General features: G+C 39.9%; 1 protein-coding gene across 2 annotated transcripts in view; it reads right to left on the reverse strand.

The window, feature by feature from the left end:
• Positions 1-314: 314 nt before the first annotated feature.
• LOC140462939 (phosphatidate phosphatase LPIN2-like) overlaps positions 315-15,114 on the reverse strand; it is a 91,895-nt gene continuing 77,095 nt past the window's right edge. For both annotated transcript variants that reach the window (XM_072556449.1, XM_072556448.1), the window contains exons 17-20: positions 10,143-10,295; positions 8,366-8,480; positions 7,749-7,852; positions 315-3,159 (exon numbers count right to left, since the gene is read on the reverse strand). In XM_072556449.1, the coding sequence (XP_072412550.1) occupies positions 2,994-3,159; positions 7,749-7,852; positions 8,366-8,480; positions 10,143-10,295 (538 nt within the window). In that variant the 3' untranslated portion in view covers positions 315-2,993. The remainder of the gene's footprint in view (positions 3,160-7,748; positions 7,853-8,365; positions 8,481-10,142; positions 10,296-15,114) is intronic.

A 15,114-nucleotide genomic window follows, 5' to 3' on the forward strand; every position in this document is an offset into this window, starting at 1 on the left:
GGAAGACATTAAGAAATTCTAAGAGACATTGAATAGATTTTTGCTCTGGATTTGGCCCAGTTTTAATGTGAACCTTCACTTGAATTTGATCTTTATTCTGATAGTAAAATGCTGAGTGCAGAATATTTAGCAAACATAATTAAAATTCGTAATGTTAATTCATATTGTTAGAATGAGATGCAAACACTGACATCTTACTGTAAAAAAACAACAAATCACGTCAGTACCACTCATTAAGTTCATTAATTATGCTAAGTATATCAAGAAATTTTCAACAGCAATATTTGAAACATATTCACTTTAATAATTATATGAATTATAGTAACTTCAATGTAGCAAATCAAATTTGGAAACATATTCACTTTAATAATTATATAGATTATAACAATTTCAATGTTGCAAATCTAAGTTGGAAGTTCAGTTACATTTACTTCACCATATTACTGGTTGATTATGGAGTGATTTTCCAGAACTGCATACTGCTTACTTTAACATACCATACAACAACAAACTTCATTTGGATCATAAATACCAATATTGAGCATGTAGGATGCTTATTATTTAAGGTTGTGTCTATTTTGTTCAACATTCATAACTGCATTAAAAAGCTCATATAGAATTGTTAGTTTAATAAATTATTTTGAATTACTGTTTAAGTCGTCAAATATTTTCTGGGCAAATTAGGCAAACTATTGCTTGCAAGCATTTGCTTTCTGTGCTGTACTGTGCTTTGCCCTGATCCAGAGCAGTTGTATTACATCAGGTGAATATCTGCTATGTAGTATATCATTTAAGCAACTTACCACATAACTTATATAAGTTACAAAACTTAGTATGCAAGTTACCAAAACAAAAGTAAATGTTAGCTCATTTCATACAGGGAATACGTGCAGCACAGTTAAAATACATAAACGAGCTAAAAATGTTTTACAAATGTCTGATCTTTCACAGAAAGAACATACATTTCAAATGGTCTATTAACGTTCAATCAGTACTTGCTGAATAATAACAGCATAACTCCTACATTTAGATTAAAATGCAACCTATAGTATTTCAAATCTAGAGAGTGGAATAACAGAAAAATTCAAACGTCTACCATGTAATAACTGTTCCATATTACAATTGCACAGTTCTAAGATTTTTCTGCATTCCCCTCTTCTCTCTAACCCCTCCTCCAGGGAGACGTCTCAATATTATAAACCTAGCCCTCATAAGGAGATGAAGTATAGTTATCTGGCTGCACACTCACTAGCTGCAAACTAAACCAACATTGTTTGAGCAGGAGAACAGGACTTTTTCTTGTCTTAAAAATGAAATTGCCTTCCATGTCACTTCATCTCATAGTTCATACAAAGCTGCAACTGAGGTTAGTTAGTTGAAGAATTTAAGTTCACAAGTTTTTGTTTTGCAATTCTGTACTCATTATCATAAAATACTAACATGCCTTAGACAATTTAATAGCATTTCTGTCAAACAAGCTCTTGGACTGGCATTGCAGTATAATCAAACTTATACCATACAACCTATGGATTAGTAAGATCATTAAAAAAGTTCAGCTAAAATATTGAAAATTTCTTCCTTAAACAGCTCTTACAACTTATTCTGCTAAATTGTACTACTGGTTTGCTTGCAAGTAATTTCACTGTTACTTCCAGTATAAATGTTATAATAAATGCACTTGGGTCAAATTTGTTATGCAAGTTGTTCCCTGCTGAAACAACTCCAGACAGGTCAATGCAGTAGTTTATTTATAACAGCAAACATTAAACCAACGAAAGAAAGAAAACAGCTGATTGAATTTAAATCTTATAAATGTTGAATCAAGGAAGAACATCAAATTGAACAGAGATCTTTGTTTATGCCACATCTAAAATTGTAGAGCACAAGGGCAAGAGTTTCAAAGTCCCTCTACTCCATGCAATTTACATGAAATATTTCATATTTTGCTCTACCTCCACAGTGTTAAAAGGAGTGAAGAAAGTATTTTACCATGTGCAATTATATTTTTGATTTAAAACTCCACAACTACTCTATTCCTTTTAGAACAGCATGCAAAGAGGAACCAACTAATCAGCAGGCTCCCCCTGCTGTAGATTTTCTTCTTTACCTTCTTCTAAATTTCTGCACCATAGAACTAGTTCTAGTCTGCAGTCAGGCATCACAATGCATGTACACATTCTCATTTTCACCTGTCTTACATCTAAGTGCCTGGTGTTTAAGTGTCTAACTACCTCACTCCGTGTTTCTCTCCTTTTCCATGGCCTGGTCTTTAGTCCTGTTACCACGCTTTGATAAGACCTCTAATTAAACAGGCTACCTCACCCCTTTTCCAGGCTTCGGCTCAGTCCAACCCAAACAATCAAAATACCTCCCCAGCTTCTCAGTGCTTGATTGCTATGTCAGCCTTTCCAACTTTCATCTATATAAAGCAACTTGCTTGATGCTACATGTAGACCAGCTTTGTCAGATATCCAAGCATCACAATAAGTCTCCACTTTATTAGGGCAGCCACTGCAGTAATGCCAGAAACAATATTGTGTGTTGGGATTACAACAAATATCCATTTTTGATCAGGAGCAGAAAATAGAAAATAGATTGTCATCTGCATCGTCACAGGAATACAAGAAAATATGGGAATTGACCCACAGAGATGAAAGTGCTGTGCCATAAGCACAATGGCTTTTCAAGGGATTTGTAGTCTGAAATGCACCTTCATTTGCATCTCAAATTTTCAGTGCACAATTCAAAACTGCATAATTGCAACTTGATGGGGAAAGAGTAATATAAGACTTGTCACAAGTGGTACCTATTGAAACGTCACTTGATTTTACTCAGATAATAATTGCTACTTAATTAAATAAATTACAGATTTTCCACTTCATTGGAATAAAAATCAGAAGTTGCGAAAAATCAGAAGTTGCAGATCACATTAGAACTGAAGGCACTGACATGCCTCAACGTTGCTGATAGTTTATAGTTCTTGCAATGACTTATTACTCTTTACTGATTTTAAGTTCATTGAGCTCATCTGAATCAAGTTCACAAAGTGGTTCCCGCCAAAATGCAAAATGGCTGTATTCAGGGTAAATAAAAGCCGAGCTTCTTTCTTGTGCTATTAGTGGAAATACATGTTCCACTAACTCACCCAACCTTGGATACCTGAAAGGAAAACAAAAATTTTGAGAAATAGCTGCAAAACATTATTCTAAACCGTATTTTACTGGAATACAAAATATATGACAATATCACCTTTAAGACACATGAAACGTTTCTTTTCTGCTCATCTACATGATGTGAACATGCTAGCTGCTCCTTGAATCAAGTGGCTTGCTGGGATAATTTCAGAGGGCAATTTAAAGTCACAGTTAGGTCTGACTGGGTAAGTGCAATACATTTCATTCTCGAAAAGGCAAAGAACCAGACTTTTTTTTTTAAAAATGACAATCAATAACAGTCGAATGACTGCCATTAGATTTAGCTTTTAATTCCAGTTTTTTTTAAAACTGAATTCAAATATTATCATTTCATCTGGATTCAAACTCATGCCCTCAAAACATTAGCAATGGTTTTCTGGATTACAAGTCCAATGACTTTACCACTATACCACCAGATCACCTCAAAGAGCACATGTAAAAGTGAATAAAAGGGACAAATCCAACAACTAAGTCAAGTCACCCTCGCTCCACAGAATAGTAGGGTTGCTCTCTCATTAGAGAGAGACAACTAATGGTGGTTTAACCTGAGGGTCATCATGCCTCAGGCAAGGGAAGAGGGTGAGAAGGCAGGAACTTCTTGGTAACCTCAGCCAAAGTAGGAATTGAACTCATGCTATCAGTTTTACTCTGCATTGCAAACCAGCCATCCAGCCAACTGAGCTGACGAACTTTCATCATAAATAGTTGTATCAAGTCAAAAAGGTTGATGTAATGGATGTCATTTTGGCAATGACATTTGAACAATTTATTCAAGTTACTTTCCGTAATTACACATTCATTACAACCATGGAGGGCACCCAGAATTAGGAACACACCACTGTAATTTTCACATTAGATTACAAATAGCTCTGCAATATGTGGTTTACAAAAGCACTTTGTAGCATTAAACTGCATCATCAGTACTACTAAGCACATCATTCACATACGCAATAGTCACCTGAGTTTAGCAGGTAGGCATGACCTCGACATATTTCAAATAGAAAATAATTTAATAAGACAGAACTGGATAAAGAATGTCTTCTACTGGGGAACCAAGAGGGCAGTATAATCTTAAACTCAGTCATTCATGTTTGAAGCAAGAAAACATTTCACTTCTTCCACACGAGGCGAGTGGAAAGGCTGCTGGATTAATTCAGATTTTCAAGACTTAGATCAATATCTTTCTATTGGGTAAAAATTTCAATAGGTGTAGAATAAAGGTGGATTAATTAGGCTGTGGTATTGATTGACTATCGAAATGAATAGAACAGACTGGAGGGGGCTAATCCAATAATTTTGTTTTTATGTTAATTCTTCAAAATCCAAGAAAATCTACACAATACGAAAATCATAATTTTCCCAAGATTAGATTAGATTCCCTACAGTATGGAAACAGGCCCTTCGGCCCAACAAGTCCACACTGACCCTCCGAAGAGGGATCCACCCAGACCCATTCCCCTCATTTACCCCTAACTAATGCACCTAAGACTATGGGCAATTTAGTATGGCCAATTCACCCGACCTGCACATCTTTGGACTGTGGGAGGAAAGCAGAGCACCCGGAGGAAACCCATGCAGACACAGGGAGAACATGCAAACTCCACAGAGACAGTCGCCAGAGGCTGGAATCGAAGCTGGGTCCCTGGCGCTGTGAGGCAGCAGTGCTAACCACTGAGCCACCGTGCTGCCCCGAAGATTGGGAGAAGAAATCCAAACAAACAAATTTTGCACCAGTAGACTTCATCAGCACTTCTACACTCTTAATTGATTTGTATCAGTTCCATAACAGAGAAAAAAAAACTACACATTTCTCCTTTTAGGGGTGCAACTGATAGAGGAACTGTTGTGGTAAAAATGAGGACTGCAGATGCTGGAAACCAGAGTCTGGATTAGAGTGGTGCTGGAAAAACACAGCAGGTCAGGCAGCATCCAAGGAGCAGGAAAACAAAAATAAACAAACAAACAAAAAAAAAAAAATCGACATTTCAGGAAAGAGCCCTTCATCAGGAATAGAGGCAGGGTGGAGAGATAAATGAGAGGCGAGTTGGGTGGGGAGAAAGTAACACAGAGTGAATGGTGGTGGGGATGAAGTTGACAGGTCAGCGAGGAGGGTAGAGTAGATAGGTGGAAAGGAATATAGGCAGGTAGGACAGGGTCATGGGGATGATGCTGAGCTGGAATGCTGAAACTGGATTAAGGTGGGGGGAGGAGAAATGAAGAAACTGGTGAAGTCCACGTTGATGCCCTGGGGTTAAAGAATTCTGAGGCGGAAGATGAGGCATTCTTCCTCCAGGTGTTAGGTGGTGAGAGAGCAGCGGAGGAGGTGGCCAGGACCTGCATGTCCTCAGCTGAGTGGAAGGGGGCGTTGAAATGTTGGGCTACAGGGCTGTGGGGTTGATTGGTGCAGAGGTCCCAGAGATGTTCCCTAAAGCGCTCTGCAAGGAGGCATCCAGTCTCCCCAATGTAGAGGAGACCGCATCGGGAGCAACGGATAAATGACATTGGTGGATGTGCAGGTAAAACTTTGATGGATGTGGAAGGCTCCTTTGGGGCCTTTGATGGAGGTGAAGGAGGAGATGTGGGCGCAGGTTTTGCAATTCCTGCGGTGACAGGGGAAGGTGCCAGGACAGGAAGGTGGGTTGTTGGGGGGCGTGGACCTGAGCAGGTAGTTGCGGAGGGAACAGTCTTTGCAGAAAGCAGAAAGGGGTGGGGAGGGAATATATATCTCTGGTGGTGGGATCCGTTTGGAGGTGGCTGAAATGTCAGCAGATGATGCGGTTTATGCGAAGGTTTGTAGGGTGGAAAGTGAGCACCGGGGGGTTCTGTCCTTGTTACAGTTGGAGGGCAGAGGTGCAGGATGTGGATGAGATGCGTTGGAGGGCATCTTTAACCACATGGGAAGGGGAATTGCGGTCTCTAAAGAAGGAGGCCATCTGGTATGTTCTATGGTGGAACTGGTCCTCCTGGGAGCAGATACGGCGGAGGTGGAGGAATTGGGAATACGAGATGGCATTTTTGCAGGAGGTAGGGTGGGAAGAGGTGTAATCCAGGTAGCTGTGGGAGTCGGTGGGTTTGTAAAAAATGTCAGTGTCAAGTCGGTCGTCATTAAATGGAGATGGAGAGGTCCAGGATGGGGAGGGAGGTGTCAGAGATGGTCCAGGTGAACTTAAGGTTGAGGTGGAATGTGTTGATGAAGTTGATGAATTGCTCAACCTCCTTGCGGGAGCACGAGGTGGCACCAATGCTGTCATCAATGTAGCGGAGGAAGAGGTGTGGAGTGGTGCCGGTGTAACTATGGAAGATGAATTGTTCTACGTAGCCAACAAAGAGACAGGCATAGCTGGGGCCCATACGGGTGCCCATGACCCCTTCGGTCTGGAGGAAGTGGGAGGATTTGAAGGAGAAATTGTTAAGGGTGAGGACCCGTTCAGCCAAACGATTGAGTGTGTCAGTGGAAGGATACTGTTGGGGATGTCAGGAGAGGAAGAAACGGAGGGCTTGGAGGCCCTGGTCATGGCAGATGGAGGTGTAGAGGGATTAGAGATCCATGGTGAAAATGAGGCTTTGGGGGCTGGGGAAACGGAAGTCTTGGAGGTGGTGGAGGGCGTGGGTAGTGTCTTGAACGTATGTGGGGAGTTCCTGGACTAGGGAGGATAGGACAGTGTCGAGGTAGGTAGAGATGAGTTCAGTGGGGCAGGAGCATGCTGAGACATTGGGTCGGCCAGGGTGGTCAGGCTTGTGGATCTTGGGAAGGAGGTAGAACTGGACAATGCGGGGTTCCCGGACTATGAGATTGGAAGCTGTGGGTGGAAGATCTCCTGAGGAGATGAGATTCTGTATGGTCTGGGAGATAATGGTTTGGTGATGGGGGAGTGGGGTCATGATCGAGGGGACGGTATGAGGAGGTGTCTTTCAGTTGGCGTCTGGCTTCAGCGGTGTAGAGGTTAGTGCGCCAAACTACCACTGCACCCCCTTTATCCACTGGCTTGATGGTGAGGTTGGGATTGCAGCAGAGGGAGTGGAGGACTGTGTGTTGTGAGGGTGAGAGGTTGAAGTGGGGAAAGGTGGGTAGACAGGTTGAGGTGGTTAATGTCTCGGCGGCAGTTGGAAATGAAGAGATCGAGGGCGGGTAATAGGCCAGCACAGGGTGTCCAGGTGGATGGAGTGTGTTGGAGGTGGGTGAAGGGGTCCTTGGAAGGTGGGCGGGAGTCCTGATTGTAAAAGTAAGCTCGGAGGTGGAGGTGGAGGTGGAGGAAGTGTTCGACGTCACGGCATGTATTACATTCATTGATGCGTGGGCAGAGGGGGATAAAGGAAAGGAACTGTTGTGCCCATCAGTCACAAAAAGCCTGAGGATTAGGGATCAGAAATCCAATTTTCCTCAAGGGTAATCAACAGTCTCATTCATTCAGGTGTAATCCCAGATGTGCATTCTACTGCAGTCATTATTTACTTTTAAATGTCTGCAATGATTATCAAAAAAAAATTTTTTAAATGTCCAAATATACTGCTAATAAATTGATTGTATTCTGATTAGTGTTACTGGCTACTCACGATGACTTGTTGCTCTTGGTTTGTTCCTGAATTAATTCTCCTTTGGGATTTACTATGAAAATTCGGCTTTCTTGGACACTGACTTGTTTGTATGCATAAGCATCCTGCAATTGAATTGAAATTAGCAAACAGTAAGAAATGACTTAAGCTTATGAATAAAGCTTCATTCACGAAAACAAGCTTTCATAAATCAGCCACTGGATCATACTGGCCAGGCAAGTTAGCAAAAACAGTGCTGATTTCACTGTTAAAATCATGCAAATCCAAGCCCCAGACTTGCCTGACACATGGAATTTGCTGGCTTCAATTGTGATGATTTATCAATTTTTCGCAAGCACGGTATCAACATTCCGCCTGAAGAAATGGTACAACCAATACAGTCCACTTCCAATGGCTGAAAGATTTTCTGTTGGCTGATCAAAGGACACCAATGTCCTCTGAGAAATCCATAAGGATAACACCTGCCCTGCCTGCCTCCAGAAGTTTTACTGTGATGAACGGTACATATAAGAGGCAGCTGAGCTTAGAAAATAGTAGAAATAGGATTAAAATAGTATTTAGTTGCAAGATTGTTTGCTTGCACATTCCTGTCTTACGTTAAAAGACACTTCACTTACATTACTCCTGTTTCCAAAAGCAGCATAAAATGGACACCTATGTGGATTAAATAGATTCCTGATGTCATTCAAGCAATGAATTTTGAACACTTCTGGTTTCTTCTCAATAACTTCCCTGAAAACAGAAGAAACAAGTCTTTGGCATTATATCAAAATATATTACTACCAAAAATGTTTATTACTCTTAATAAACGCCAATAAAATACATACTGATAATCAAAATGATCCATCAATACTTCACCTTCAAAGGCATTATTCAAAAGGAAATTCATTAAACAAGAAATACTCTTTAATATGCTATGCTAAGATTGATGCATGTCAAATGAGCAGGGCATCCTCCCTGTTTTGAGTAGGATCAGGAGTAAGGAAAATTTTACATCAGGTAGATAATTAGATTTTCATATTTAAAACTGTCTTAATTCACCACATCTTTCTGATTTACTGATAGGTCAATCATATTGTCATTTATTAAAGAAACCTAGTTGATTGATATTTTGTTTTAACCCAATATAGATAATATCTAATTCACTACATTAGCAACTGGCTGAAATATTTAATGTTAGTCAGTGGAGCAGTAGGCCTATAAAGGGATATAGTGCATTCCTCCAGCCTCTCTTTTCCAATCAGATGCATTTGCAAATGAGCAGCCTACCTACTGTTTTTGGAGCCCTCAGAACTCATAATTCTTAAAAATTATGATATAATTTCAATATACATGAGATGATCTGGAGTCATGTAATACCTTATTGTTTTGTATTTAAAAACATTGTAGACAGAAAGTCACTCAAATTCATCAAAATTTTCCCCATTATTTGGTAGGGTCATGAATAGCACGCATTGTCAAAAATGTGATATTATTAAAACTGATTTTTCTATTTGGATTAATTGATGTCAATTATAGACCACCAGCAAACACTCCTAGTGACTCAATGAAAGCTTAGCTAATTTTCCCGTACAGACTTCACTGCCTAATGAAGTTCTTGAATGGTACCTCGCCTGAATATAGTATGATGTTGGTCATTTTTACTTAAAAGATAGTAAAGTTTTTTTTTTCTTTTTTTGACCTTTCAGCAATACAGTTTGCAATTTATAAAAAGATGAATAGCAAAGTCACTGAAATTGCAATAGTTTCATACACTTGATATTTGACATGAATAATGTTATATGTTATTAACTATGCTTTTGAAAATTTCAGTGACTCCATACCCCGGCCCATCAAGTAATTGAGAATTCTCAAACAGGCAATTTTGCTGTTGTAAAGTCTCTTGTGACCATAAGTAAAAACTTATGTTTTTTTCACAGAGTGCAAAGAGGGGCATGGTGGCTCAATGGTTAGCACAGCTGCCTTACAGCGCCAGGGACCTGAGTTCAATTCCAGCCTCGGGCGACTGTCTGTGTGGAGTTTGCACTTCTCCCAGTGTCTGCGTGGGTTCCTCTGGGTGCTCCAGTTTCCTTCCACAGTCCAAAGATGCGCAGGTTAGGTGAACTGGCCAGGCTAAATTGCCCATAACGTTAGGCCCATTAGTCATGGGTAAATACAGGGTAAGGGAATGGGCCTGGGTGGGTTATTCTTAGGAGGGTCGGTGTGGATTTGTTGGGCAGAAGGGCCTGCTTCCATACTGTAGGGAATCTAATCTAATCAAATGGAGAAATTATCCACCTTAAATGTGACTATACCTTTAAATGATGATTGAAGTACAATTAAATTTAAATGATAAATTTATGATGGCAACTTCATTACTGATAAAAATATATAAATACTGAAAATAATCACTACCTGTGTATTGCTGAAATCAAACTACTCGGAGCTAGCAGGAGTGGTCCTCTGGGAAGCACAGTACCTCTATCATTAACCCAGTGCAAGTATCCCCTGGTTATATCTGCCATTCCAATGGCACGGGCTGAGCAGTAAAGAAATTTGTATCCATTCCTGTACAAAAAGTCAAATAAAATAATTAATGAAAATAGTATTCTTCACTTGCGTCAAGTAAAAATTACTACAATTTATTTTCCTTGCCTAGAGCTTATCATCAGTATATTCAGCTGCAAGATATAGATATTAATTAATATAAAGAAAACATCAGTTTCAAAAAGAACTTCACATTTTTGACAATGAGCGTTCTATGCAACACTACTGTCAAACAACTAACTCAAGTTACCTTAAAAAGACACAGAGAATTGTAGGAGGAAAGTAATTTATCTGATAACAAATGCTTGCTTTTTTTTTTGAAAAAACAGCCCACTGCAGTTTCTATTTGGTAGTAATGTTAACAAGAGAGGAATCTGACTAGGTTTACAATGAAACCCATCTTTGCATGCTTGGCTGATATAACAGCCTGTTTCTGCCTTACCCTATTCAATACATATTTCATTAAATTTTAAGAATGAACTGAATTCCCAAAAGCACATACCCCTTCCACTTAGGAATGAAGGTCAGCTCCATCTTGAGCGATGGAATCAAAGGTCTCTCTATCAGAAGGAAACTTAGCTTGGGAATTATTTTCTTAGGTGAAACTCACAACAGAAAAATGATAATAACTTATCCAGTATTATAGATTTGCTGGTCTGACCTAAAGTTGAGCAATGTTGATATTGCTTTTAAGTTTGTCTCAGTTCCCAACATTCAAGAATGTCACTACTCTAATGAGCAAAACTATTTGAGACAAAACTTCATAACAATTTTGAAAATAATTTCCCAAGATTATAAAAAAGACAAAAAAGATGATAGTTAGAATCGACACACAACATAACTTGGCATTGTTCAGTGCTTCAATGTTTTCAGCTTTTACTAATGTAATTTACTTCTCTCAATTCTTTTTCATTAAAATAGCTGAATATCACGAGTCATAAGCTTTCAACTTGCAGAAAGGCACAGTTCACTATGGTCCACTTATTACTTGCTCAAAGTCAGCCGTGACTCACTGAGTTAAAAGATTATAGGTTCAAATCCTACTCCTAAAACATAAAGACAAAAATCTAACCTTACTCTCTAGTATAGTAAGGAGACAGCGATGTCTCATTGGAGATACCGAATTTTCATGAGACATCAAACCAAAGGCCCATCTACCCTATTTGAGGAAAAGATCAAATCCTCAAAGAATAACAGGGGAGTTAATCCTGGCCAATATTATTTCTCAAAACAAGATCTAACAATACAGATAATTAGGTCATTATCAGATTACCACTGAGACAGTTTACCTTTGTGCAAATTAATGCCATGCTCCTTATAACAGTGACCACAATTCAATATTTATTTGCCTTTAAAGCACATTGGAATATCTTGAGGTCAAGAAAGGTTTTATATAAATGCAAATCATTTCTGCACATCAAGTGGCAGAAATCTTAGTCTTCCATGAGCACAAGAAATTTGGAGATAAAAGTTCATCCATGGGCTAAAAATAGAGATGATGCTCAACATGATCTTTCCCTGAAAGGACCAGAGCAAAAAAAGACAAATGGAAACAGGGTGCCACTAATACCTAAATCACTAAGTTGGCTACAGTAGATTTACAAAAAAAATGTCTATTATAGTTGCTGTACTGCCTAAGTTTCAGAGTGGCCTTGACAGGTACAGATGGTATACAAGTCAACTGTCCCCCAGTAGCTATATACACAGATGACAGAGACCACAAATTCAACTGGGACAACACAACGATCATAGGACAAGCTAAACAGAAGACAGCCAGAGAATTCCTAGAGGCATGGCACTCATCCACAGACGAGCAACAAGCACATTGACCTGGACCCAATACTAGCCAATATAACGAACAATTGGAACCGGCAACCGGAAGCAGAAGAAATGGAACCAAATAAATTCCAGAAGACACAATACAGCAGCGCTTCACAGGAGGCTCCAAAGCACTGAAAATGTCACCTGGACAGGGAACGAAACGTCTGTAAATCAACTTCCCAACTTGGTGAACATACCCACAACCACGGGATACAAGTCACTCAGGACCCAACTATTGTTCAAGGTTGATCATTTCAAAATCAAGTATTAACTATTAAAATTATCATTAAGCTATTTCAACCTCACCACATACTCATGGTAACAGTCATCGTAATATTAAAATACATATTAATAGACATTGTAATATTAAAATAAACATTTAAAAAATCACTTAATATAAAGCTGGATTGACACCTCATTCACCATCTTAAATATTTTCTCCCTCCATCACTGGTGCACAATGACCACCGATTATTATCTACAAAAAGCAATGCAGTAACCCACCAAGACTCCATCAACAGGACCTTGTAGATGTGTGACCTCTACTAGTGAGAAGAGGAGCATGAGTGGAAGATGGGAATACTACCATATCCAAGCACCTCTCCAGGCCATACAACCAACATACTTACTGTCCTTTCAATGCCACAAGGTCAAAATCCTGAAGTTCTATCTCTAACCGCTCTTTTGGCAGGTAATCCTACAACTCATACCTACAGTGATTCAAGAAAGCAGCACATCACCATCTCTTCAAGGGCAACTAGGAATAGATGTTAGCTTTCCCAGGGATGCCCATATCTCATGAAAACAAAAGATAATCACAATTGTCACATTGTAATGCAACAGAGAAGTTTAAATGAGAAACTATCTCAAAGTGAAGTGAACACAGCTTTCTGGTTAATTTAAATTGGGCAGTTTGAATTGGGATTTCCCAGCTTTTCAGTTTCTTTTTTTTAAACATCTAATTGCCAGATGATACATACTTATAAGTAGATGTAGAAACAGAATTAACATCCATGTCCAATCTGGCTCTTCTTCACAACTGTTGATTTACTGATGCTTGATTATTTACTGATGTTACTTAAATACATTTGTAAAACCTCCAAACTATAGGTCATTGTGCTACAACATGACAGTTAAGTTCCTCTGCGAGCTTACACTATAGAGAATCACTACAGAAAATCGCGCTGAAGACAATCACAAAGGGAAAATCACTATACCCGTTCAGCAGAATGTTTGCATTATCCAAACAACATCAAGTCATCAATCGCGTTATAGCGAATTCATGTTGTCGAAATGCGCGTTACAACAGAACGACCTGTAAATTTCCTACTGATTGGCTGAAAATAGAGTCTTTTAGCTTACAAAGCAAACCTTTTTGTTGCTTCTTTATTTTTAGACAAGAAATCAAAATATTTTCAGAATAAGACATCCTGTACTCAAATTATTGATCAAAATTGTCATTTAAGCATGTTAGGAATCCCATAAAAAATGCAAAATATAAACTATTCTTAAATCTCTATACAAAATAGTTGAAACTATAGAAAAAACAAAATTGTAATATGATCATGTAAAATATTTCACACCACCTGGTGGTGAATCTAAAAATATACATGGCAAACAAAATTTCTCAAAGCTCACGGTCAACTAACTTAAAAAATTCAGCTATACAGAGGAACATCGATTATCAGGATATCAATTATCCAAATATCGGATTACCCGAAGAAGATCGAGGTCCCAATAGAAACACTACATCAAAGAGGTGTTTCCAACACTGATTGCGCCTTTTGTTAACAGTGATTAAAAACGAACTCGGCTTCTTGAAATGCAGCCAAGAATAGTCCTGGGTATCGATGGGAGCCCAGGCACCGTCTTGAAATGACTGACCTCTAGCCCCCTCACTCTCTCTCAACGCACACTTTCCCTGGAGTTCTACACAGGGGTGTATGCTGTACCTCCCTTCCCCAGATAATCTCGCCAACATTGTCCTGTGCAGACGGGTAGCTGGCCAGACAATGGGGGCGTGATTGGGAGGGGCCAGACGGGGCAGGGTTGGGTGTCGTACAGGGCCAGATGGGGACAGGGTTGGGGGGCACAGTGTTAGATGAGGTGGGGGGGTGAGGAGCGGATGGGTTAGGGGGTGTGTATGGGTTGGGGGGGGGGGGCAGATGGGAGGCAGGATTGGTGGCGGGGGGGGGTCGGATGAGTTGGGGGGTGCCAGTCGGAGGTGGGGTTGGGGGGGGGGGGGGGGTGTCGGGGTTGGGGTTGAGGGGACAGTGTTGGACGGGGTGGGGATGGAGGCTCGCATGCCGTGTGCTACTGCCGCCTAGTCTCCTGAACAGGGAGTTGGGTTGGGATATCTAGTCAGCATGGATGGGTTGGACCAAAGGGTCTGCTTCCATGCTGTACATCTCTATGACTCTATAAGTGCTCGCTTTGTCAATCTCATTGAACTGATTGGGCTAGGGGGATGGGGGGGGGTGGAGTTTCAGCAGTGCTGAACAAGTGTGTGCCTGCTCAGAAACAAACTCTGACAGAAAGCGGAAGCAAGGCAGGCACAGTGAGGAAAAAGGAAACTTCAGAAAACTCAGAGCCCCAGAAGCATTGAATCGAATAATCGATTATCCGAACAAAATGATGCCCATCCATCTCGTTCGGATAATCAAGGTTCGTCTGTATTTAAATGTCAGCACGTTATCAGACAATGAATTAAATTAACATCTGCACAATTAGCAAGAGTCCAACAATTTTTAAGCCAAAGTCTGAGTTTACAACAAATTTTGTCCCTGTGCACTGATGAGTTCCTAATTAAATTGTACCCTTTATGATTCAAATTACATAAACTGAAAATAATGTTTTTACACTGATACCAGCTCATTTATTGTTCTGGCTGCTGTCTCAGAAGACTTGCCTGGCGAGGAATACACCACTTCGCCCTCTCTCCAATCTCAAGTTGAAATAATAGACAGCCTCCAAAATAATACATTTTAAAAATAATAGAAGTTGCTAAAACAAATCTGCA

This window comes from Chiloscyllium punctatum, chromosome 37, assembly GCF_047496795.1.
Source record: "Chiloscyllium punctatum isolate Juve2018m chromosome 37, sChiPun1.3, whole genome shotgun sequence".
In the NCBI taxonomy this organism is placed as follows: domain Eukaryota; kingdom Metazoa; phylum Chordata; class Chondrichthyes; order Orectolobiformes; family Hemiscylliidae; genus Chiloscyllium; species Chiloscyllium punctatum.